Consider the following 24,385-nt stretch of genomic DNA (forward strand, 5'->3'; position numbering starts at 1 on the left):
CAGACCAGAGTGACTGCCGGAGTGGTTAGATTCAAATGGGGTTTCAGGTATGAAATCGAGGAGACACTGCAATGTACGTTCTAATGCTGCAAAGCTGACTGTGTGCTGAAGAGTCCCAGCAGCAGCTTTCCCTCCTGGCTCTTCGGCTGCAGGAGCAGAGGTCAAACGTTCGTGCTTCAGTCACTCTGTTCCAGGCAGCCCAGAGAGACCACCGCAGAGGTTGGATTCAAATGGACTTTTAGGTATGAATGTGAGCAGGAACTGCAATGATAGTGACACTGCTGGGAAGCTGACTGTGTGCTGAGTATGCCCAGCAGCAGCTTTCACTCCTGGCTCTTTGGCTGTGGGAGCAGAGCTCAAACGTTTGTGCTGCCCACACTGTGCTGCCTGACAGACCAGAGTGACTGCCGGAGTGGTTAGATTCAAATGGGGTTTCAGGTATGAAATCCAGGAGACACTGCAATGTAAGTGCTAATGCTGCAAAGCTGACTGTGTGCTGAAGAGTCCCAGCAGCAGCTTTTCCTCCTGGCTCTTCAGCTGCAGGAGCAGAGGACAAAAGTTCGTGCTTCAGTCACTCTGTTCCAGGCAGCCCAGAGAGACCACCTGAGAGGCTGGCTTCAAATTAAGAGGCAGGAAAGTAATATAGCGTAATTCCAGCATGGGGAAAAGGACTTTAATTCTTCTGTTGTCAATTAAAGCAATCTTGGGTATAAGAATAATTTCTGGTTGTTTTTTGAATGCCTTTTGTTCATTATCAGACTCCACGTAGCCTGTGAATTGTTTACCTCATATCCTACTGTAACCCAGACAGAGATTACGTGCATCTGTTGTTTGCTTTTTGAAGTGTGGAAATATCCCCTGTGTGCATCAAGTCTGTGCCTGCGCTTCGTTTCTCTTCTACTTTCAAACTTCCAGGATTTACCATTAAAAAGCAGCTGTGGTTTCATTTTCTTTGCCTTAAGGGGAAAAAAAGGGAAAATATAGCTGTGAAGTCAAGTGAGGTGCATATTCATCTTGGTAGTATTAAAAATCCCAGTTTAATAATAGTAGAGCAAGTTACTTCGGTGGCACTATATTAAGTTTCAAACTGTCCATGCAAATTGGGTTGGAGTTGCCTACTCCCTTAAGAAGTTAGCAGATGAAAGATGTAAAGGGTGTATAGGGAGCAGAAAATCTCAAGCTAAAGGTTTCTGCTTGATAGGAGCATCCTACACAGCAGTAGATAGACCCATGTGTTTTAGTTCAACTTGAAATATCCTTTGGCTTGACTGAAAGGTGTTCCTCAAGGTCTTGAATTCCCATATGATACAATGACAAGTCAGAGAATCCTCTGCACGCTTCTCAACAAACAGTTAAGCAGTCTCAGAATGACAACTGTTAAACTGCCCCAATCCATCCAGTCACACTGGAAATGCAGTTCTCCTGAAGGGCTGCTCTGCATGTCAGGATTATATCAAGATGCTTCCCTGGTTAACAGAAACATTGCCACTGGATTAGCAGACCATAAAATTATGTCAGTACCAGCAGTCGTTCTCTCTTGACAAGGCAACCAGTGTTTTTACTTGTGTTATGTAGGTCAGATCTACTCAAGAGCAATAACTTTCTGCTTGACCGCCTCACTGTGTGTCACCCAGGTACTCCTCCAGGAACACCATGGGATGAGCAAATGTATGTGAAGGAGAGCATCGTCTGCCATCTGTACGCATTGAGTCCTATTGCAGGTTTTACAAATACCTTTTGTATTCTTCTTTAAAACAAAGATTTTGAGCTTTTCCTTAATATTAATGCAAATCTGCTAATAGATTTTTACCAGTTAAAGCTGATTCGAAACAGGCTTAAGCTTTCCTGAACTTTTTACTGCATTATAGTGATTTGCAGAGTTCCTGCTCTGATCCAAAGCAGGCCTTTGAAACTGTCAGGATGAAATCAGTGCTTGTGTAGTGAAGAAAAACCCTGGATATATTTGAGTTGATGCCATTTAAAGGCACTTTCAGGCAAGCAGCCTGGTAGATAGAATTCCAGAGTAATGGATTAAAGAACATGGCTCACTTGGAGCAGTTTGAATGGGAATGAGTACATAGAAAATGCTTTAATTTACTAGAAGCATAGTAGGTCAGATCTAGGAAAACTAGTCAGCATTGGTGCAGATGGTGCTATGCTCCACATGAGGCAATATTCCAAGGCTTTTTCTTAAGGAGATGGTATTCACTGAAAAATGTCATTGGTCAAAGAAACTCTTATTTCTTTGCTCGGAGGCATACAGCTTTCTATAAAAACCTGTATTCTCCTTCCCATTCTCCAAATCATAGAATCCCAGACTGGTTTGGACTGGAAGGGCCCTTAAAGCTTATCCAGCTCCCCACAGGCAGGGACCCCTTCCACTGGAGCAGCTTGCTCCAAGCCCCTGTGTCCAACCTGGCCTTGAGCACTGCCAGGGATGGGGCAGCCACAGCTTCTCTGGGCACCCTGTGCCAGCGCCTCAGCACCCTCACAGGGAAGAGCTTCTGCCTAAGAGCTCAGCTCAGTCTCCCCTCTGTCAAATCTATGAGAGCATCCTTTCAGATGGCAGTATCAGAAAGCAGCTGGCTGTTGGCTGTGCCGTGGATGAAAGGAATCCGGTTACCTGCTAGGGTGCCTTTAGCAACTTCAGAGAGCATCTTCCTGTAACAGCAGCTGTTGCACAGAACAAATATCTCCAAAGAAAACCACCACCTCTGTAGCTGTGCCCTGTGCATTCTGCTTTGTTTCAGAGCTGCTCTGTAACACGCAAAGTGAGAGTGCTTTTGCTTTGTCTCTAAGGGGAAATCCTGGTAACTGCCTCAACCAATTGCTAAAAGCCACAGGTCAGGAAGTCACAATGCCAGAACGCTTTCGTGGCCTCTGTGTGAAGAAAGAAGCGAGTCAGGAGCCTGAGTACAGAAACCTAATATAACCACAGCAAAAGCAAGGCTTGACTTACACTTGTAGGATGAAGAACCTCCTCAACACAGCAGAAGCAGTGTGGTTTCTTCCCAGCATTACCAACTCCATTTGCAGAGATATACTGGAAATACCCTGCAGAGAAAACGGATAATGTGATCTAAAAGAGTATTTTTGTTCCTGTCTCACAGCTTGACAATAGAGTTGATAGATGAGATCTTTCTGTCAAGTAACCTGCAATAATAGCTGTTTATTTGCAAGCAATTTGTAATTCCCTGCCTGCTAAAGGAATGTTAATTTTGACACCTTTCTTGCCAAGCATTCCAAACAGTGCAGCAGTTAAAACCACTGCAGAGTTACATCTGCCAGCATCACTGTGAAGAGATGTCTGGACATGTTGTGTGAGAAAAACCTTAAATAGAGCTGGATGGAAAACTTCAATGCAGTAAGGAGTATTTTGAAAGCACTATTGAGGTAGAGGAGACACACTTTGGAAATGATTAATAAATCCTATAATATATATATTAATAAAACCTAATAGATTGATAAAACCTAACCTATATAGATTAATAAACCCTGTAATATACGTATTATTAACCTACCTATATGGTTGTGGTTAATCATGATAGTAGCTTGCACTTTTGCTTACAATGAAACTTTTCATACCTCGTTTTTCCCCACCCTCAGATTGGAAAGGTCGCTGCAAAAAGCTGCTTGGACCATATGTCCTGTTGATTTATTCTTTTGTTCTGGTTTGAATATGTGCTTCTGAGCAGCAACCTAGTTTTGAGGGACTGCAGTTTTTGTGCTGCAGTGGCAATAGCTGTGGGACCAGAAAGGCAGATATTTAGCATCATCATTTGTTTTGCCAGCATCTACAATTCTTTTCCAGCTGTTTTATCCCATAGAAGTGCTGTCCTCTGAATGATGGGGTAAAACAACCAAAAAAGCCCCTATCTATGCCTGTCCATGTGCAGAACAGTTTTCTGCCTTGTAAATTAAGCCTCACAGTTTCTACCTTTCCTTCCTCCATCTATACACTTGAAAGCAGCACATCCAGTCCTGCACAGGCATGCTGCAGAGAAAGATAAGAGCTTTACAGCATAAGTGGTTATGGAGAAATGTAATACATTTGGGTGTCAACCACTAAACTATTCATAGGATTGAAATCACAGCCTCTTGCATGCATCGAATCTGTGAGGCAAGAAGATTCCCAGCCGCGCTGTCACACTCTGCATTGAGCCAAGTGTCCTATTTAGTGGAACGCTGGTAGCAGGAAGGGCTCACACAAACTTCCCAAGCTGCAGAACAAATCCAAAGCGATGCCAAACCCCAATACACAGCTATGAAAAGAAAGGGGGAGAAGTATTCTTCCTGGTTATGAAGTAAGCTACTGAACAGAAGGCTCCATCTTTGATAAGGATGAATTTGATGTTGAGAAGTAGTGCTTTTCAGTCAAAACACCTTGTTATAGTATAGCTCTGTGTGGTTTTACATGCAGTAAATCCCAGAATACAAAGGCATTTGGGAACTGATTTAACTGTTCTGCTAAGGTGCAGATGATGCATCTCTAAGTTCAGTGTAACCACAAACGAAACCAATGATGATAATTCATTTGCAGTTTCAGCACTTTATAGTAACTCTATGTGTTCATCAGAAGCTGCACTCGGTGTATTTCTCTCGTGAGGCCTCACTTGGAGCACTGTGTGCACTTCTGGTGTCCTCAACATGTAAAGGACATGGAGCTGTTGGAGCAAGTCCAGAGGAGGCATGAGGATGATCAGGGGCTGAAGCACCTCCTGTATGGAGATAGGCTGAGAGAGTTGGGGCTGTTCAGCCTGGAGAAGAGAAAGCTGCGTGGAGACCTCAGAGCAGCTTCCAGTATCTGAAGGGGGCATATAGGGATGCTGGGGAGGGACTCTTCATTAGGGACTGGAGTGACAGGACAAGGGGTAATGGGTTCAAACTGAAACAGTGGAAGTTTAGATTGGATATAAGGAGGAAATTCTTCCCTGTTAGGGTGGTGAGGCACTGGAATGGGTTGCCCAGGGAGGTTGTGAATGCTCCATCCCTGGTGGTGTTCAAGGCTGGGTTGGACAGAGCCTTGGGTGCCATGGTTTAGTGTGAGGTGTCCCTGCCCATGGCAGGGGGTTGGAACTGGATGAGCTTAAGGTCCTTTCCAACCCAAACCATTCTGTGGTTCTATCACTGGGTGCTGCACACAGGGAGCAGAAAGCAGCACATTGAACCACCCACCTTCAGCAAAGCGAACTGAATCATTCCACACTTTGGGAGCAGCTCTGGGACTGGTGCATTCTAATTCCTCCTGGTTTCTTCAACCGTAAGTGGTGTTGTTCAGTCTTTCTTCGGGATCATAGGTTCTGCTCGGAAGCATTGACCTACTTTGAAAGGGTTAAATTGCAGTGAATTGCAGTTGCTCTGAGCTATCCAGATTAGGAATTCTTTGGAAAGCTGCATTTAGTTTTTATCTGTAGAGTTATAAATATTCAGCAAAGCTGAATTTGGGGTTTCTTGGTCAATATTTGTATCATTATTACACTCAGTTTTTCTTGGAGAAAATGTGCTCCAGGAGAGAACAATTGTCAAAGAATTTATTCATTCCCACGTAAAAGGCATTTTATAGGATCGATATCTTCACCCAAATGATGCTGGGCATTGTCTATAATCTTGGTATTTTACTGTATTTTAATGGAACAAATCTCAATTCTCCTTTTCAAGAGCTAGGAAACTTCTGTGGTGTGAAGGTGACTTTTGCCTTTGTCCTGCCTTCTGTTTCAGTCTTGGCTTTGCCACAAGATCCTGCCCTTTACCATGTTTCAGTTGTTCACTGGGATGAGATGTGATGGAGGCTGCTGTCAGGTGGTACCCAGAGACTTGTGTAATGTGCAAAGGCTTGGAAGGAGTCCCTACGTCCTGTAGCCCCTGTGTCCCCTATCCTGGCACTTCTTTAATGAAGTATTTAATACTTTAATGAAGTGTTTATTTCTTTAATGAAATATTTAAGCCTTTGATCGCGATATCGCCGCTTGGCGAGAGAGGGATGGACAGGCCCCCCTGCGCGTCCGCGTTGCCAAGCAACGCCTAAAATGGCGGCCGCCGCGCTTGGCACGCTGGGAGTCGTAGTGCCCGGACCCGCTGGTCCCAGCACTCTGCTGGGGATGAGGGACTTCCCTTCCCAGCATCCCTTGCGTGCAAGCTGGCGGTGCCGGTCGGGGCAGGGCTGAGGGAGGGCACTCACCTGCTCGGAGGGGGGTGCAGGTAGGGCGTGGCGCTGGGGCTGCTGGGACTTGTAGTTCCGAGCTACCGGTCCCTACGGTGAACACGGGCTGTTGTCCGGCAGGAGCGAACTACAACTCCCAGGTCACCGCGGGAAAGAGCGGGCAGGGCACCGCCTGAGGGCGGGGGGTACGAACGGGAACCTGCCGCCGGTGCTGCCGGAGGTTGTTTCCTCAGGTGAGCAAGCGGCGGGGCCGGGTGGACGGGGACGCTCTGGCGGCGGTAGCGGTTGCGGTGTGGCGGTGGGGAAGGAGGGCTGCGAGCCCCCGGGTGTTGTCCGGTCCCCGGGCGTTGCCCCATTGTTCGGGGGACGGTGGCGGCGGTGCGGGGAGGGTGTTGGGGCCGGCCCCGGAGCGGCGCCCCAAGGGGCGGGTGAAGGGTATTGGCCCTGCGGAGCAGGCGGAGGGAGAGCCCCCGAGCCCCTCTGCGGGCCGGGCGGGCTGAGGGAGCGGCGGTGCGGGGTTGCTGTGAGGGGTGAGGCTGGGGAAGAGTCGCCCCTCGGTCCCCCGTCGTGCCCAGCTGTACCAAGGGCGCTTGTTCATGATGGGATTCACCTTGAGGTGCGGCGTTCTCGAGGCAGCGAACCGTCTCCGTAACATAGAACCCCAGAATGGTTTGGGTTGGAAGGGACATTAAAGCTCACCCAGTTCCAGGGGCAGGGACCCCTTCCACTGGAGCAGCTTGCTCCAAGCCCCTGTGTCCAACCTGGCCTTGAACACTGCCAGGGATGGGGCAGCCACAGCTTCTCTGGGCACCCTGTGCCAGCGCCTCAGCACCCTCACAGGGAAGAGCTTCTGCCTAAGAGCTCAGTTCAGTCTCCCCTCGGGCAGGTTCAAGCCATTCCCCTTGGCCTGTCCCTACAGGCCCTTGTCTCTCTCCAGGTTTCCTGCAGCCCCTTTAGGCACTGGAGCTGCTCTAAGGTCTCCCCTTCAGGAGCCTTCTCTTCTCCAGGCTGACCCAGCCCAGCTCTCTCAGCCTGGCTCCATAGGAGATAATAAAACTTTATAATAATAAAACTTTATAATAAACTTTTAAAATAAAACTTTTGGTCCAATAAAACCTTAGATACTTTTTTCCTAATAAACTAACTCAGTTCACCAGTTTTTTGTCAATCGGAGAGTTTTTAGGGTTGTGGGTTTGGGCTTTTTATTTTTCTGGATACACAAGCAAATATGTGCTTCTATAACACAGAGTTTTATTGTACTATTCAGGCCATGCATCTCTTCAGCTTCCAAAGCATCTTTCCCTGTAGTGTATAGTTACGCTATTGGCAACCAGATTGCACTTGTATTCAGTTCTGCTCTGTTTTTAGAGGCTGCCACTACTGTTGTAACAGCAGAATGCACTACTGCCAGACTTATTGTTGACAGAACAACAAGAAATTCGTTGTTGGTGTTAATTGGTGTTTGCTCTAAGCATATAACTGCTTTTGAAGCAAAGCCCCAGCTTAAAGTAGGTATCTTCATTGTCTGAAACAGAAGGTGCGTGTGGTTTTAATTGCTGGTTGCTGGCCTGTTACCCAGTTGTTTTGATGTAAGGGGAGGGATAGTCATTCTTTGCATGGGTGCATGCTAAGAAAGCTGGAAAAGCAAGTCCTCCTTCAGCTCTAATTTATAAAAGATTGTTCTAAGCACAACCTTATCTGTTCTTCTTCCTTGCAGGTTTATTGTGAAACACTTGCAGCGTCAATGAGAAATCAGCAGTAAACCGCATACCGCAAGTGTTGGGTGTTATCCGGGGAAGATGCAGTGTTCTGGTGCATGCCTCTGAAGGAGCTGGTGAGTGAGAGTTCAGGCCTTTACAAGTCTGTTGCTTGTGAGGCTGCATTTTGACTTTCCTGGTATTGCTGTTTCATCGTGACTAATTCAAGGTCACATCAGAATTAAGGAGCCTTTGGCAGTGGAATGAGTGTGATAGAGTTTCATTCTTTGGTCTGCTGAGTGAATTATAAAACCACCTGAAATGTAGGTAGTGTTTCCTTTTCCACGTACCTGAAAAGATTACTTTACTCAAGCAGTCCTCCAACAGCACTTTAAGCAAGAAAGACACTGATGATACAACAGAAATAATAGATACACAGCTCTAGTATGGGAAATGTAGGTAGAAAGATGAATTAAAGATCACTTGCTTCCAGGAGTGGGAGGAAAATGCCTTCTAGCGCTTAGTGTTCATGAATTGAGTTCCTTTTAAAAGCAATGAGAGGAAGAATTCCCTTAGTGAATCTTGATCTGTTTAGCTTGTGTGTGGTGGCACTTGAGATCCAAGTTGACAGTGATTTGAAATTTGTTTCAAATGTGGAACTCTGGTGTGAAATACGCGTTTTAATTACAAAGTCAGTGTTCCCAAAACTGTGTTGGCATCTCGAGCATAAATACTTTCTAATCTGGGCTCCCGTTTGTGCATGCCTTTATCTTTCTTTTTTTGCCAGAATCCAAAGAGAAAACGCTGCCAAACACGAAACATATTCTAGGGGTCATACATTGTTCTGCTGTGGGTGTGCAAAACAATTTGTGTGGGTTTTGCTGTGTCTGATCCTGATCACATTCACGTAGTTAATTTAAAAACTGAAGCTTCAGCTACCTCATTCAGAGGCATACTTGGTATTGGTGTATACTGAATGTCCTGGAGGCTTTAGGGCTTTTTCCTTTCTGAAGTTAAAATTAAGGCCTAAAATATCATCGGTAGAACAGTTATGATTGATTTGTGGCTGAAAAGCAGTAAAATGGGTTGTGTTGATTCCATGGGTTTAGGAAGACTCATTAACAGTACAAATCCCTACCTAACGTTACTGTCTTGGAAGTTCTGCATTTGATTTAGGCTCTGACTTACAAGTTACAAGCTCTTTTCAACCTTGCACAGCCAGACTTTAGGAACACTCTATATGTTTTTTAGATGATTACATATAAAGAATATGGATGCCTAAGTTTGTCTGATATCTTTCCCGGGTATTAGCCTAAAAAAAGAGCTTGAATTTCTGTCTCATACAGGCAGATGCTATTTATATATTATTATATATTAATATTATATATTATGTTAATAGGCTTCTAATTTTTTCTGGCAGAGAGCAAATCCAGCAGGATGTGAAGAAGTGGTTTTGGGACCTGGAGTAAAATGTAAACTGAGGAAATATGACATACATCTCCTATGTTTGGAAGTTTTAAAGCAGCTTGTTCATCTCTGCTTTCATTTTCCTGTGATTAAAATTGGTTCAAACAGAAAAGCAACCAACCAACCACATACGCATATATATGTGTGTGTGTGTATACATAAGCTTAGATATATATAGAGAGAGATATTTATACATATAAGCTTAGATACTGTCTCTCACTGAAATAAAAAATATTGGCTGATGAATTGAGGGTAGATAGATCTTGTGTTCTATTTCTGCTCAGAACAGCTGCAGGGCACATGTTCTAGTTTGTTAGAATCACTAGTGGCTGTGAACAAGTATCTGCCCATAAATGTGGCAGTATTGTTGATTAGTATCTTGATTTATTTCAGGAATGGAAATAAAACCATTATTGAGCTTTTGCTGTACAGCTATTTGCATTCACAAAGAGGAGGTTCAGGAGCTTAGAATGGGTTAGTTTTACAAATGTTTTCTCGTTCAGTATGAGTTGTTCCTGCAAATAAGTATTTTTCTACATAACAAGAATATACTTGTTTAAACAAATTCCTTTTTCTTCTGCCTTTTCTGAGTATTTACAGCTATTATAATAATAAGGTATTGACAAAATCCCTGCCTAGCATCCAAAACAATGAAGAATGTATCAGCAAATGTCTTTACCAACTCTATTTTCACCAGAGGAACTGTTTCTCAGCCAAGCAGCAGTATCTCATTTCTGAAGATAGATTACAGAAAACTGATAGGTAATAAGGCAAACTCTGTGTTTTTGTTTAAAATACATCATTTAATATTAGACTCCACTGGACTGCCTTGAAGAACCTTAAAGTTATGCTACTTGTACTGCACAAGAAAGGCATGAAAAGAAATCCCCTGTTTTTAAGAGGTTAAATGTGTAAATTAATTTATACCCAATGTAATCTAAACCAGAATTATTCATAGCATTTATATAAGTACACTTAGACACAAGTGGAAAGCTCTCTGGCAAACTAGATAAGTGCAATGCCTGCTTCAGCAATCATTTACTGACTTGTAAGTAGTTTCTGTTGTGTTCAAACGTACTCAAGAAGAAATGGTTACCATCAAAGCTCTCAGCTGGGTGTCCTCGGCCTTGGGTGTAGGAGCTGCATTCTAGAAAGGTCCTCTCCTTTTATCTTCTGAGATGATTTCACTCTTCTGTTAAAGGAGGTGTTTGCATTTGAGGTTTCTTGTCATCTCAGGTACTGTTGAAAAATAACATCAAAGCTTTTTAGTCAGCAATGTATAAGCTTAGCTGTAGATTGTAAATGTATCTTTCCATATATATAAGGTTCCCAAAGCTAAACATTCCCTGCTGGTTTTGGCAGTGCCGTGACTTGCCAGTAGTTGTATAAACTGCCATTCTCCATCTTAATTATCACCCAGGATGTGGTGGCAGTGCCATTCCTGAAGCTGGCTAGTTCTTAATATCTCACTCTGCTGAATCTGTGTGTATAAAAGGCTCCTTGCTACTTACATTTCTTGGTTCCTATAATCTCCCTTTCCAACAGCATGGCTGATCAGGTGCTGTCTAAACCTTCGTCAGGTAACATTGCACTTCCATTGATCTCCTGCTTTTTGTTTTACTATAGGTACATTAGGGTATATAAATGCAAACTGATGAAATCACGGCTGCTGACAGACTCAACATCCATTGTTATGCCTAGATTGGAAGGTGTCACAACAGTGCAAACCTTCCCCCCCCCGCTCCAATCCTCACTAACTGTCAAAATTAGTTCTAGCACTAAGGCTGGAGTTTGGCTTCCAGGATCTCAGTCGTTGATCTTAGAGCTTTCAGCTGATGGTGGAAGATACAAGTTTTCCCATCAAGCTTGTTTTGAAGGTGGGGCAACAGGCTGTGATTTAAAAAACTGAAAGGAAATTAATCATAGGAAATGCTCAGTGATTTTCTTCCTCAGAAAAGCAAGTTGCCAGGGGTCATGGTACATCTTTTGCCGTCATTTAAAACTCCTCCACTGGATTCTTAGTTAATAAAACCAGCTACAAATCTCTGTGAAATGAGTCACTAAAGGAGTTTTCCCCTCCTTCCTTTCAGGTGCTTTCCTCTTGTTAAGCTCTGGTTAGAGAGACTTGTCTATCCCTATGTTTTATTTATCATATGAAAGACTACGCTTTCCTAAAGCTACCAGGCTGCAGGTACAGTAGTTCTGAGAACTGGATGTGGCTTCCAGCATTACATTGACTACAGAATAGGCAGATACTATAATATTGACATAGGGGGTGTCTGAACAATAGTGCTTTTTAGTTTATCCAAACAATTTAATTAAAGGCATGTGGACTTCCTTTAGGTGATGTGTGGAGTTACATGGCAAAAGTTGAGGGGGAAGAGAGCAAGGCTGGCTGTGATAACTCTGTTCCATGTTGAGGAGAGCTGTTCTTGGGCACTTGAGAAATCCTGCTTATTAACAGACTTCATTAATGCTTCATGACTGTGCTGTCATGAACAAAAATGATTGCAGTACTGCCTTTCCAAAGTGGTGGATGCTCTTTGTCCTGCTCCAAATCCATCACAGTTGACTGCTGCAGAGAGGAGCCTGTAGCTGTGGGGAGGCTTATCAGCAGCGGTGCCAGGCGGTAACTGTTCTGTTGCAATCACATTGATTTTTAGAGCCTGGGTGTGGAGTAGTCTCTGCATGGCCCAGTTTGGAGCAGACTGATAAGGCTCCTTGTTCCTTAGCAACCACAGTCTGCATAGCCAGAAACCTGCCCCTCTGCAGCTGGAGGGAAAACTCTGAATGCCTCGAATTTGTATCTTGAACCTAGGGTAAGTCATTCCCCCACGCCCCCTCCAGCAGATTTAGCTTAAAGGCCTCTGCATTCAAATAAATGTGTTAGCAAAAGTTCCTTAACAAAGGGCAAGCATAACTTCTGTGTCATTAATAGAACATTGATTTCTTTCCCTGTTCTTATTTAGATCTGTGTCTTTCCTGGGCATGGAGGTGCCATATGTGCTTCTCTTAACTAGACTTGTAGCCGAAGTTGCCAGCAAATCTACTGAAAGTTCGGTAGGTACTTCATGGTTTTTTGTTGTGCTGTAAACCAGATTATTTTCCTCTGACACTGCAGTTTATAGAAGGCTTTCTGATTTAACAGAAATAATCTATACTGCTAGCAGTCATTAACTGCAACTTTTGACAATGGGTCAATTTGCTGTGGTGGCTGATTGCCTGTTACAGCATTGAGTTTTTCCTCATCATGTGCTTGTAGGCAATCAGGGATGCAACTGACAACACCTCACACTGTGTGGAAAAAAGCATGATCCAAAATATCCCACTTTTCAAGCTGCTTGGCAGTTTGACTACAAACAGCCCCAAACCTGGATTACCCAAAAGTTAACTTTTCTAATGTCTGAAAAGCTCTGAAGCAAACACTGCTTCAAGTCACTGAGTATAAAGTTCTGCTTGCAGCAGAGTTTGAACAACAAGACTCCATAAGAAACTGGTCTTAAGCATGTTATCTATAGATCTTTTGGCTCTTTACTGTAGCCTCCTAATTTCAGTTTTGACAGTCCCAGACATTTCCCCTGCTGGCTTTGATCTTTGTCACTCCTGGATTTGATGGCTTTTGCTGATAAGCAGGGTAGCACCGGCTGTTACCTGTTAGGTATATTTAAGTTACTTCTATGGGTAAATATAGATAAGGTCTTGTTACTTTCCACCAAGAATACTTCACCCTTTTAAAGACTGACTTGACTTGCTGTATTCTTTAGGGGAATGCACCTGCACAACTTTAAAAGGCTTGGGGATTTTGTGTTTTATTTTGCTTGTACAGATTCAGAGAGTGGCTGTGCCCAAGTCTACCCAGGCTGGTCCTAATACGAGTTTTTTACAACTGTTTACCTCTAAGCTTATGTCATAGCTTGTTGTAATTTGTAAATAGCTTTGAAACTGGCTTTTATAAAAATAAGCTACGTGCCTCCAGGATACATGAAGTTATTCTTTTCTATTAAATGTAGAAGGAGGAAGTTTTTGTAGTTCTGCTGGATTGCTTCGCTGAATGTAGAGGTTATCACCACTTGCAACGTGGGAAATTTAGTGAAAACTGGGGTTTTCCACTCATTTTGCAATAGTATTTCTGAGCAAATCTCTCAGGATATTTGTGTGGTGCTGAACTGTGTTTCACTGGAGATTTAGCAAGTATATTTCTAAAGCAGTTCTTGGAGGCTTTGTCCAATGTCGATGGCAGAGTGTGCATTTGTTCTCAAAGCGTTTGTTTGGGTAGCAGCAGCCAGGTCAGAATCAGGTTGACGGTGTATCTAGCTTGTTCTCTCCTTGTATGGCTGCTTAGTGCAGCAAGAGAGTTACAGCACGTTTTACCTGCAGTTACAGCTTATTTCTCTGTAGATTGGTGTTGTTGAAGCATTTTAGTAAACTGAAGAACTGTGTGAAATGTAATTTCCTTCATTAGGTTTCAGAAACTGAATGCTGTGTGGATATGTTGGATTCCAACAGTTCCTGTCCAGTATCCAACCAGTGCAGTCCAGGTATGGTGTGGCAATGTTTAATAAAATTCCACATGGGTTTTGATAGTTAACACCAAAATGCAGCACCTGGTTAACTGGGGAGTAAAACCAAAAATCATTAGTGCATGTACCTATTGAAGTCTTTCTTCCTTTGTATACACAAGGTAAAGCCCTCTATGACTCACAAATGTTGTCCTTGCATGGTAAGGAGAATAGACAACTATTACTAAGGTTATTCTCTATCTTTTTTTTATTTAGTGTGCAGTTGGATTGTGGTAAGGGCTGTTGTAAATGCTTAAAAGCCCTAAAAGCTCCTATAATGAGCATAAAAGCAAAAATGCTGTAATGCCTATTGAAGGGAGCATTAAGAATTACACTGGTATTGCTTCGTTAGCACAGAATGCCTCACTCCTCCTTGAGCCTTACATGTAGAGTTGTTTTTCTTCTAAAGGAAGTGGAAGACTTCTTTTGCCACTCTCCAGCAGTAGCAAAAGGGTGAGCTCTTTTTTTAATGCCATTTTCTTTCAAATGACAGAGTAAAAGTGAGTGAAGAATTAGTGGCTTTAAAATTGAGGTCCACTTCTGGGTTCAGTCATTTCCTTGTGGCGGTTGTTAAAGCATTTTAAACCTATGTTCACTGGGTTGTTAGCTTCTCTACCTGTTGCTTCATTTAATGCGTTCATTTCTGCTTCTAAATTATCTTAGATATGGTGTAGTCAACTGTCTCCAGGTTATGGGATTGTGTTCTCTTGAATCCTATTGTGAACTGATAATCTGCCAATACCTTTGGTGTCAGCTAACTACTTTGATCCTTCCTTCCTATTACTATAGAAAGTCTTTCCTTTACATTGGATCTGTTCATGTTTAGATTAAATGTCAGACGTGATTTATTACTGTGAGCATCAAACGTGCTGCTTCCCTCTAAGGAAAACATAGCAGCAGAGCTTTTTCAAATTGGTACCTTACTAATGGTTTGCTTTATGGAATAATTGATACCAGTTTGGCTCAAGGCTCTATAGAACTGGATTTCAGCCAGCACAGGAAGTTTTTCTCTCTTTAAATGAAGACTGTAATATGATCTAGTAGGAATATCCTTCTAATCTTCATGTCTCAAGTCTAAACCTCAAGTGAAACCACCACAGCTTTATTGTATTAGATGAAGTTGTTATTGAAGATGTGCCTAATTTTTTACTTTGTCTTAACAAAGACAGAGCAATATGTGCATTTAAGCGTAAATTGAGAGAGCTGAACATTGAAGACACAGGCCAAGATGAAAGTTTCATCAGTTTCCAGCCTGCATGGTAGGGTGACTGATAGAAACCACTCGCCATCTGTCACGGAATAGTTTGAACAGGTTTAGCTTCTCCTTAAAGTGAAACAAACAGTATAATACTTGAGAAGACTGAGGCATGGGGAAAAGACTGTACTGTAGCAGTATTTGTGGTTATAGCTTCAAGTGATTGACAATAGGTCCCTCAGCATCTTTCTTCCTCCAACAACACTGATTCTTAGCATCTTTGCCCCTGCCTACTCCTATTTTCGATACAGTATATTAAAATGGCATTAAATTTTGTTTTGACAGTGGATGACCTCTGAAAATGTAAAATTATGTTGCTTTCTTTACTATTGAGGGTAGTTACAAGTTGTGAGACACTTCTTGAAATTAAAACATGTGAGGCAGTGAATGGAGCTATGTTGAAATTCCCCTCTGGGAGTTGTTTGTAACTCTTTCTCCTTTTAGGCCCTTGAAAGATTCTATCTGTCCTGGAATAAGCACTTTGAAATGAAACCTTTTAACTTGTATAACATGATAGGAAGCAGGAGATGTTTGTAACTGGTCAACCAGACAGAGGGAGTTCGTTGCCTCTACCTCTTTCTGAAGACTCCAGGGTGGCTTTTGTTGTTTCACACCTCTGTACATCTTATTCTCATGCAGGTTGTTACAGACAATGGAATGAGGATGGTAGTAGCAGCTGCATTAAATGCAAAAATGAAACCCTTCCTGTTTCATCTGTTTACAATCTGACTGAATGCAGAAATAGTGAGTCATTTACCATCCCTTTCTTTTGAAGGGGGGGATTTTGGTACTGCAATCTCTCCTTGCATGTGTGATCCTGCAAAGAGTGTTCAAGAAGGCATCAAAGGATTCAGATTAACTTTTTCCCCTCTCCCTTGTAACACTTCAACCTTTCCCAAAGTCCTGACTTAACTGAGAGCTTTTGAACATGTAACAAAACCTATGGAAACTTTGATTTGCAGGAACTGTGCAGAGTGGAAACATTCCAAGAGTTTAGAAGGGGGGAAACAAATACAGCTTTTGATATGTATTAAAGTACCTAATCTGTGAAGCCAAATGCAACGTTAAAAAGTGAAAACATCAAAATGATTCAACTTACAGGGTATGACCTGTGCCAGGCATAAAGTGAACATGAATTTTGTGGCTGCTTTAATCTCTGCTGTAAGAAAAAGGCAGTTGCTGTTGGAGACTTTTCCAGAGCAGAAACCAGCTCAGACTGTACTTGAGCTGTTTGAAAAATCTCTGTTAAGAAGGTTGGATTCATTTAGTGTGTGTTCTTTGAGGTGAGAACCATTCACTTCCTTGTAAACATTTCTGATGGAAGAGATAAGAAACTTCGTTTCTAAGTGGGAAATGCACAAGTGAATTCTTTTCTTTTTGGATACTTTATGATGTTTGTTTGCTCCTTTCTTTTGAAATTCTCAACAATACTGTAAAGTATGATTTTTTTTCATGGGAGAAATCAGGATTCTTACACAATATCAAATAATTACTCAGAAATATAATAGCCTTTTATTGAGACTTTCAACAAACCTGTAGCGTTTGTCAGATTTTACTGAAAGAAAACTTCTCTTTGATTCCAGTTGGGATCAGAGGAATGAATTTCCAAATGAATATAAGCACCGTGACTCCTTTCATCCAGAACATAGGTGAGTAAATGCAAACAGCTATTGAGAGCAGGCTTTGTGATTATTCACTGCATACCAGCCCCTTCATGACATTGCATTTGAAACAAGTTATGGTTTTTTCTATAGCATAGGCTTTAATCTAAATGTAAAAGCCATTTTTCCTTTTTCTGGCTTGTTCTCAGCAGAATCTTTTGTAAGTCTTAGAGCTGAATTTTGAGGTAACTGTGTATTACTGAATGGGTCTTTCATCTTGTCCCAGTGATCTTGAAGTGATTTATGAAACTCCACAACTTGAGTTTTGAACCTTATGCTGCAAGAGCTTTGGTTTTGGGAGTGAGGCAATGTGTGACCCAAGTTTTACATCTTGGTTAGTCTTCCTATAGGCTGATTTTATCATTGCTGACCACTCACTTCTGTTAATTCATCTCCTAAAAATGCTTGTTTGACACTGGTAAGAATAATACAAACTGAGACTATTTAGATAGCAGCATTGCAAGAGATAAGATGCCAAATGAGGTGATTTAGGTCAGTGCTCTTAAAAAGGAAAGCTAAATCATGATTGTTTTAGCTTCATACTTGGATGCTGCTGATGCCTTTCTAACGTTTGTCCTGGCATGAATCTATACTTGACTGGAAGTATCTAGTGCTCTTCAGAATGAAGGCTTCTCAAGCAGAGCTTGTCAGATCTGTTGTCCCAGTTTGCCTGTGACAAGATCATGAACAACCTTTGTTTCTTAAAATACTTGCTCTTTGGGATCATAAATAAATAAAGCAGCAGAATAAATACACAGGGCATTTTCTGAAGCAGGGGAAGCAGAATAGAGGTGAGGGAGGGCACCTTTTGCCAGTGTTTGTCTCATGGGGATGGTTTCTGTATCAGTCACTTGTGGAAAACATAATATCGGGTGTACTGTACCAGTGGTATATTGTCTGTTGACAGGTACTGTCTTTAGGAGACTTCATTTAAGAACAGTATTAATGTTGACTGCCTTCCAGCACTGGTTGCAAAAGTTATATCAAAGAAACAGAAGGATGGATTAAGAATTTGTGGGTATCTTCAGAAAAGTAGGGACTGAGGCTTCCCTGACATTTGGCAGGTTGCACTAGGAAGTTGTTCATCGAATGAAATGAGTATTGAAAGGTCTTTGCAAGGGTTTCAGTGAGGTCTGTCTGTATATTAAAAAACAACACACCACCAGCTTTTTATTTCCCCTCCTGTGAATATCAGGAACGTGTTTTATATCTTTAACCCTTCTGTTAGAAGAGATTTCTAGTGAATAATGGTCTGTTTTCTCTTTTTCTCTCTCTTTAAATATTTTGTCTCTGTACAGGGGGCCCAGAAGTGGCAGCCTCTCTCATCTTAGGGACATTTTTCATCAGTGTATTCCTGATTCTCTCTGTTGCTTCTTTCTTCTACCTCAAACGTGCCAATAAACTTCCTAACGTTTTCTACAGAAGAAATAAAGGTAAAATACCTCTAATTGTCTATTTAATCTCTACATTTTTGGCTTTTGCTTAGTTTCTCAATTGAAAACCTTTTCAATTTCTTCCTGGCAGTGTTCTACTGTACCTACTGCTGTCTCTTGATCATCCGAAGCAATGCAAACTAATGACTTTTTTTCCCCCTGCTATGTGTTTATGGTATCATGTTTTCACAGCAGTGCTTAAGATGTCTCTTCTCCCTGTGCTTGGGTGCATATCACACAGTATCTCTCACTAATACAGCTATGGCTTTCAAAGGCTTGCAGAGTACAGTACTTGACATTAGTTGTCACTGATACCTGATTTCAAAAAGGGAGGAAAGGAATCAATGAGTGCTGTTTGCACAGAGGGCATTATTATGGAACTTAATACTATTTGTTTATTTCAGTACACAAAATGCCAGGTATCTATAAAGCTTTACAAAAAACAGTTGTTTTTCTTGGTTTGGAGAGAAGGGAACTGTAATGCTAAAGGGCAATGTACTTACCATGGATGTGTCAGTGAGAGAAAGGGAATGGAATGTGAGGTTCCTCATTATTGCACTCCTCATTCACCTGTGTTTGCCCTCTGGATGCAGGAGCTACTGGGGCTTGGAAGAGTCAACTGCCTCATTATTTTTAAAGCAAACACCCCTTAGCTTTTCTTTTTTTAGTGAAATTTATTTTGATTTCTGCCATCCCTCTTATGGGCAATGAAGCCATGTAACTAAAACACAGCGAGCTGACTTCATGCCAAAGTGACTACAGAAAAGCTAGGGGAAGAACACCTGGAATGTGATTAGCTATAGGGCACTAAGACTTTATGCAGACATCTGGCCTGTTCAGATGCTTCAGTTTGAAGTTGTTCTATGCATCCACAATTTACTGGTCTGCAGTTTCTAGGAGATGGTGAGCAAATAGTGGGATGTGATGTCTCCATTCTGCCCAGTGTTTTGTGTGAAACTGAGTTTGATCTATGACTCCGTCTCACCCCTTCTATACAGTTTTGTATTCCCCTTGAATGATTCCCATGACAACCTGTGGCACAGCATTTGCTGTGTTAGAGCTCCTTCTGTTGAAAGCAAGCTGTTTACTGGTTAGGTCTGCTAAATAAATACACCTTCTGTTATCTTCTTTCACAGCTTACAAGACTTTGAATTTGAAGCTAGCCTGTCATAATAGAAATAAGCTTAAAAAGAGAAAAGGGTGTAGGTAGAGCAGTATTGTTCAATTGTTTGGCTAATAGTATTGTATTCAGTCATAGTAACTTCATGGATCATCACATTCCCAGTCTCTGTGAGGAGTGTGATGTTTCATGTCAAAGTAGCTACTAAAGGTCTAAATTGATCAGTAGTGCCACAGGAACTGCTAGTATCCTAATCAGAACTGCCATATTGACAGCCCTAGGTTGCTTTGGTGCGTGTCTTCAGGTAAATACAGTTAGTACAAGATTCTCCTTCAGTTTTTAAGTGGGCCAGGAGCTGTTGTGCTATGACATTTTGAAGCTGTCAGGACACCAGATCTCTGAGGCTTCGGTGATACTGGTCTGACAGCTGCATTTTGTACTGATAGTGCACTCTGGCCCAGCAAGCTAAAGCACTGATGTCCTCTGAAGGAAAAGCACTAGAAACATTTCTCTGCCTGTTATCATGTTAGCTTTCATGCTGTCTAGAGAATGATTGTCACATGGCAAATAAAGTCAGCAACCTCTTGTATAAAAGGATTGCATCTTTCACTGCTCAGTTGTTTAATATTTGTACTGCCTGGCAGTTGGCTCCAAGTGCTGTTTTTCCTATTGAAGAGGCTTCACATTAAAAAGCTATTGCTGTGACTACCTTCTTTGCAAGCAAAATAAGTCATACATGGAGAACTTTGCAACCCTTTACCTCTAATCCTGAAAGGATTCCTACAGGAAGTCCATCCTACTAATGGGATTTCTGAATGTTCTGCTCTGGTTTGATAGTCTTTGTTGCAAAACTATTATTTTAACAATGGAACTGCTCTGTTGCATGCATGTATGTTTAGAACACTACCAGTTCTAGCCTTCTAGATTAATGATGGTTAGTCTCTCTCTCTCTCTCTCTTTTAGCATCTGTTCTCCAGCCTAGTGAAACAGTAAGTAAATTCTGCCCTTCCAGTAGGAGCAAGCAAGCATAAAACATCAAGTACATCATAACTTCACATTCTAACAGTTTATCAGGGAGCTACTTAATCTGAAATAAAAATAAAAGATGTTTTGGGGTTCTTTGTCCAAACTGGGGAAAAAAGTGAAAGATAAATACTGACCATACAGACTCTGTTGAGCTACTTTCTCCAGTGATTTACACAGTAAATAGTGCTAGAACCCTAAAATGTTCCTGTATTTTGTAATGAAAGACTGTGAAGGCAAAAGGTTCCTTGTTTGACTTGCTCATTCTTCTGTTATGCAGGCATCCATGATACCTCCCCCATCTTCTTCAGGTGAGGAACTGTTGTTGGCTTCCTTTTTACTCACCTCATATTGAAAAGCAGGCAAAAAAATGATAGAAAATGGTGTAGATTTAGAGTGAGTAGGAAAGTGGATTTATTCAGCCAGGGCCATACAGTAAAATACCTTGTCTGTGTGCTTGAACTTTCCAGATAGTGACAGAACAGGTGAGACTGACCCAGTCTTCTAAGATATTAAGAAATAATGGCCTTCTGAGTTCAGCTACATTCCTGGTCTTGCTTCTCATGTGTGCATGGGCCTTTCTTAATCAAGGTGCTACAATTAAGAAAGTCCAGTTGTGGAGCTTTTTGTTAGGGCTGTAAATGGAAAGCTGCATGTACTGTAAACGCTGGAGAAGAGAAGCTGTGTGGTCACCTCAGAGCAGCTTCCAGTATCTGAAGGGGGCTACAAGGATGCTGGAGAAGGGACTCTTCATGTAGTGATAGGACAAGGGGTGATGGGTTCAAACTGAAACGGGGAAGTTCAGGTTAGATACAAGGAAGAAGTTCTTTACTGTGAGGGTGCTGAGGCCCTGGCACAGGTGGCCCAAGGAAGTGGTAAATGCTCCATCCCTGGCAGTGTTTGAGACCAGGCTGGACAGAGCCTTGGGCAACATGGTCTAGTGTGAGGTGTCCCTGCCCATGGCAGGGGGTTGGAACTAGGTGATTTTAAGGTCCTTTCCAACCCAAACCATTCTATGATTCTAAATAACAGAGATGCCAGTTTGAAACGAGCACCTTATTTATTAGTCTATTAGAAGCTTGCTTAACAAGTGGATTTGTGGCCTTTTGCCACATCAGCTCTATGTAGGGGTTTTGCGGTTTGGTTTTAGTATGTGTTTGGGGTTTATAAGGTCCAGAGTGACTTTGGTCACTCGGGAAGTGTTGGATTGCTTGTGGTGGTATGAATGGATGATAAAGGCATGCTAATACAGGTGCTAATGATCTTTCTGTGCCCACCCTTTCAGTTCGGAAGCCACGATATGTCAGACGGGAGCGGTCACTAGTGACATCTGCATCTGCTGCTATGATCTCTTCTTCCGAAACCAGGGTCAGCAATGTTTAGCCTTCCTTCTTGACTGAGGACTTGATAAGTGTACACAGTGTGAAAGAAGCTCTTTCTGAATCCACTGAAGTGCCAGGAAAACATCGCAAGCAGCTGACCTAAATGGAAGCCAAATTACTGTGTCAAAAGGGATTGTGCCAAATGTTAACAGAGAAATGAACTAATGCAAAGACACTGATGACAGGCTACATCCAGTTCAGTGAACTGCTTTGGTGATCTTGAAATGCACTATCCCAGCTCTGTGGTTTCATTTGTCTCCTACAGAGGCTGTGTTTGAAACCTTTATAAAGAATCTGCCTTTCTTTGTTACACTTCCAGTTTTGGCAAGTTGTTCTTCTTCCTGTGTTGTGATGTGTTCTGTGTCCCCAGAGCTCAATGTCTTGGTGCTGCAGGCTAACAGAAAATACTGGAATCACTCAAGGATGAGGACTTGTTTGAAGGACCCACTTGTACATGCTGACACTAAGTGCCACTGCTATAATGTTCTAGGACACTATAACAACACATTCAGTATCCTTTTGAAGCAAAAAATGCCTCCTGAAGCATTCTCTTCAGCCTTTGACATAGCTGACCCTGGTTTTTAACTGTGAATATAGACACACTGTCCAGATACTCTCGTTCTCGGTGCTTTTGAAGGCCATGGTCAGTATGGGGGTCCAATCCCACGTGTGGGAATTTGTTGGGAAGCTTTTCCATCTGGCCTCAGCTGAGTCCTTGGATAAAAAGCCATTTGCTATGGCTTTGTAACTGATAGGCTGCTATGTGTGTGCTGCCAAGACTGTCTCTGCTAGCTTCCTTCCCTTAACACAGCACTTGAAGGGAAACCCAGATTCCTGCATGGAAGCTGTGCATCCTTTAGACACGTCAGTGAGCGTTGAGATGAACTGGAGAGGTCAGGTGAATTTCTCCCAATGCAATAAGGAGTTTCTTTGGTCAAGCCCTTCACTAACATGCCTGATGTGCAGGCCAGCACCTTAAGACAGAGTTCAACAAGTATTTCCTTGTTGGAAGTGCCAGCTAAATAACTCCTCCTTTCATGCTTGTCCTTGCCCATCCTATGCCAGTGGTGTGGCTGAGGAGTCACCTCAGCAGGAAATTAAAGTAGTATTTTTTCGGTTAGACTATCTTTGACCAACTTTTCCTGATGTGGTTGACTCTGCTGCCATGTGGACACCTGTATCAGTGCAATGGGCACACTGGTATGGGTATAGGAGTGGGTGACAGGGGAACTGAGTGAAAAACCTGAGCTTGCTAAATCGGTCCGAGTGTCACTGTCACCATATGTGAAATTCTAACTATGCAGCTTGTGCATTCCCACCTACCTGTGTTGCTGTTGCCCGTTTTGGTTTAGCTGGCACTCCCTTGTGGGGCTGTGCTCCTAAAATAAATCACTTGGAAGCTCTTCATCAGCATCCATTGGCATGAACATAAAGTGGAACAGTCAGTTCTTGTTTTCAGGAAAATGTGAACAGAACTGTCTTGAGCTGACATGACATCCATATGGAGAGTCCAAACCTTGTGATCCAGATTCCCTTTCCTCAGTGGCTAAAAGATGAGAACTGGAATGGGAGGAGATATATTTATCTTATTGAAGAGACCTGGGTTTATGTAAGGTTCGGTGTGATTGTACTGACTTTTATCTCTCCCCTCACAAAGTAATGAGATCTCTTGTAGCATCCGAACAAGCTAGGGCAAAGAGTTGCGATAACGAACAAACCATGAAGAGGCCCCCATGCCAAAAACAAAGCCTGAATTGCTGTATGAAGAAACTTAAGATTGTCTTTCCCAATGATAAGTACAGTTTTTGTTCTACTTGACAAAACTGAAGGCAGCAGACAATGCCATTTTGAGGCCCTTTCAGTCTGAAATGTGTTTTTAGTTCCTATCTTCCAAGTTCAGGAAGTGGCAGTTTTGTTTCTGTCATTTTGATGTCTTTTATCTCTGTGCTGCTGCCATTTTCCACAGGTAGAAATGATGTCTGGAGGTCATAGGTTTTTCCTGAACTTAGTTGCTGAATATTTCCTTAACCACTAAGGAAAAAGGAGTAACTATGCAAATAATACCAAGAAACTACACCTTTGAAAGCAGGGACTTTCTGCTTGCCAGTGTGTCAATGATAGTGCATTCTTGTGTCGCTTAGTTGCTAATATATTCTTTCTACACATAAATTATTGAAGGATTATTCATGTCATTGTACTGTCTGAACTCTTATCCTCAAGTGCATATTGTAACTGAGTTTAATGCTCGAACTCCTGTGCAGCCAAGTCTCAATGATAACATCTCTCTTCCCCTTCCATGCTCTTGTCCCAGCCAACAAACTCTTTTAAATGGAACATTTCTACTATTTTCCTTGTGTTTCAGGAACTGTTCAGCTTTTGTTATTGTTTGACACAGTAGACTCTCGGTCTAAACAGTTTCTCATCCGTTTGCACTGTCAGATATATAATGTGGTGGTTTGGTTTCCATCTCCCTCCTAAATAATAATCCCTACCTATATATTTTAAGAAATTGGCTTTAATGACCCCTGATATTTAATGTATTTGTATATTTTTAAATTGTGCCAAAATAAACATATTTGACCTTTTTTATTTTAAGGACTCTGGAGGTCTTTCATGTGTTTCCTTCTC

At 42.2% G+C, this 24,385-nt stretch overlaps 1 protein-coding gene across 4 annotated transcripts; it reads left to right on the forward strand.

Annotated features, from left to right (window-relative positions):
- The first annotated feature begins 6,147 nt into the window (after positions 1 to 6,147).
- Positions 6,148 to 24,352, forward strand: CUNH1orf159 (chromosome unknown C1orf159 homolog). 4 transcript variants are annotated; one of them, XM_061351476.1, is made up of 10 exons: positions 6,148 to 6,393; positions 7,878 to 7,994; positions 12,294 to 12,384; positions 13,787 to 13,862; positions 15,778 to 15,882; positions 16,722 to 16,787; positions 18,098 to 18,232; positions 20,316 to 20,341; positions 20,656 to 20,686; positions 21,661 to 24,352. In XM_061351476.1, the coding sequence occupies exons 3-10, from the start codon at positions 12,313 to 12,315 to the stop codon at positions 21,756 to 21,758; spliced, it is 609 nt and encodes a 202-aa protein (XP_061207460.1). In that variant the 5' UTR covers positions 6,148 to 6,393; positions 7,878 to 7,994; positions 12,294 to 12,312; the 3' UTR covers positions 21,759 to 24,352. The 4 variants fall into 4 exon arrangements, with proteins under 4 accessions (XP_061207460.1, XP_061207462.1, XP_061207459.1 ...); XM_061351478.1 differs by lacking the exon at positions 6,148 to 6,393 and adding an exon at positions 6,599 to 6,776; XM_061351474.1 differs by lacking the exons at positions 6,148 to 6,393; positions 7,878 to 7,994 and adding an exon at positions 11,732 to 12,143.
- The last annotated feature ends 33 nt before the right edge of the window (positions 24,353 to 24,385 follow it).

The sequence above is a fragment of the Neopsephotus bourkii genome, unplaced genomic scaffold (genome assembly GCF_033783945.1).
Source record: "Neopsephotus bourkii isolate Nb327-2 ecotype Australia unplaced genomic scaffold, CSIRO-AGI_Nbou_v1 NB_593, whole genome shotgun sequence".
Taxonomy (NCBI): domain Eukaryota; kingdom Metazoa; phylum Chordata; class Aves; order Psittaciformes; family Psittacidae; genus Neopsephotus; species Neopsephotus bourkii.

Excerpts from the sequence above, each read along its gene's own strand:
- CUNH1orf159 (XM_061351474.1), top strand. The coding sequence starts at position 12,115 with ATGCCTCGAATTTGTATCTTGAACCTAGG. Across the intron at positions 15,883-16,721 it reads TCTGACTGAATGCAGAAATA|TTGGGATCAGAGGAATGAAT; the intron begins GTGAGTCATTTA and ends CTTTGATTCCAG. Across the intron at positions 20,342-20,655 it reads TTCTCCAGCCTAGTGAAACA|GCATCCATGATACCTCCCCC; the intron begins GTAAGTAAATTC and ends TCTGTTATGCAG.